At 58.3% G+C, this 953-nt stretch overlaps 1 protein-coding gene across 2 annotated transcripts in view; it reads right to left on the minus strand.

Annotated features, from left to right (window-relative positions):
* Positions 1-186: 186 nt before the first annotated feature.
* Positions 187-953, minus strand: part of SDHC (succinate dehydrogenase complex subunit C) — a 14,654-nt gene continuing 13,887 nt past the window's right edge. For both annotated transcript variants that reach the window (XM_015851121.2, XM_015851122.2), the window contains one exon: positions 187-314. In XM_015851121.2, the coding sequence (XP_015706607.1) occupies positions 210-314 (105 nt within the window). In that variant the 3' untranslated portion in view covers positions 187-209. The remainder of the gene's footprint in view (positions 315-953) is intronic.

The following is a 953-nucleotide window of genomic DNA, read 5'->3' on the forward strand; positions in this document are numbered from 1 at the left end:
ACAGCCCCCAACCCGGGGCTGAAGGAGGGGCTCAACCTCTGCCCACCCCTATTGATGGGGAGGGATGGGGGGCGTTGGGGAGTGTTGCCCCCCCATCCCATAAACCTCTTTCTGTGCGTCCATCCCCATGTTGGGGCTGAGCTGGAATCACGTCGCTGTCATTTGGGGGGGGTCCCGAATTTGGGTGGGGGGGGCTGTGTTATATGTCATTACATGGCTGCGATGCCAGCGGAGGAGAGAAGGGTCAGAATCAGAACCAGGACCCCCGACTGCTCCACCTGGGTGAGCTTGAAGCCCTTCCCCATATCCCAAACCTGCGGGGAGAGAAAACAGGGCGGACTTATGGCAGCAGAACATAAAGGGTCCCTCCATGGGGGGCTGCCCCACACCAAGGGGGGGTTAGAAAAGCCCTGACCCCCAACCCAGCCCCACTGCGGCAATAGGATGAGTGCCCCCCAACCCACATTGCCCATAGCCCCACACACAGAGTATGGGGCAGCTCCAGCTAAAGGAGCTGACCCCCATTTCCCCTCTTATGGTTTCAAACCATCCCTTAACCTTTACATTGGGGTCTCCCAGGGTGTGCTACCCCCCTTCCCTCCCCCCCCCCCCCCTATAATCAGATCTCCCTTTAATCCCCAGCCTTGCTCCACACCAGCAGCTGCTGCTCCCCCCCCCCATCCCACTGATGGAAATAGGTTACAAAGCAGAGCTGATCTGACAGCCCCAATTGCAGCAGATCCCATCAAATCCAGCCCTATAAGGGGCTGAGAGAGACACTAAAAGGCAGCCCCAAAAGGCAGCCCCAAAAGGCAGCCCCAAAAGGCAGCCCTAAAAGGCAGCCCATCCTGCCCTATCCCCATCCCCATCCCCATCCCCATCCCTATCCCTATCCCTATCCCTATCCCTATCCCTATCCCTATCCCTATCCCTATCCCTATCCCTATCCCTAT

The sequence above is a fragment of the Coturnix japonica genome, unplaced genomic scaffold (genome assembly GCF_001577835.2).
Source record: "Coturnix japonica isolate 7356 unplaced genomic scaffold, Coturnix japonica 2.1 chrUnrandom694, whole genome shotgun sequence".
Taxonomy (NCBI): Eukaryota; Metazoa; Chordata; class Aves; order Galliformes; family Phasianidae; genus Coturnix; species Coturnix japonica.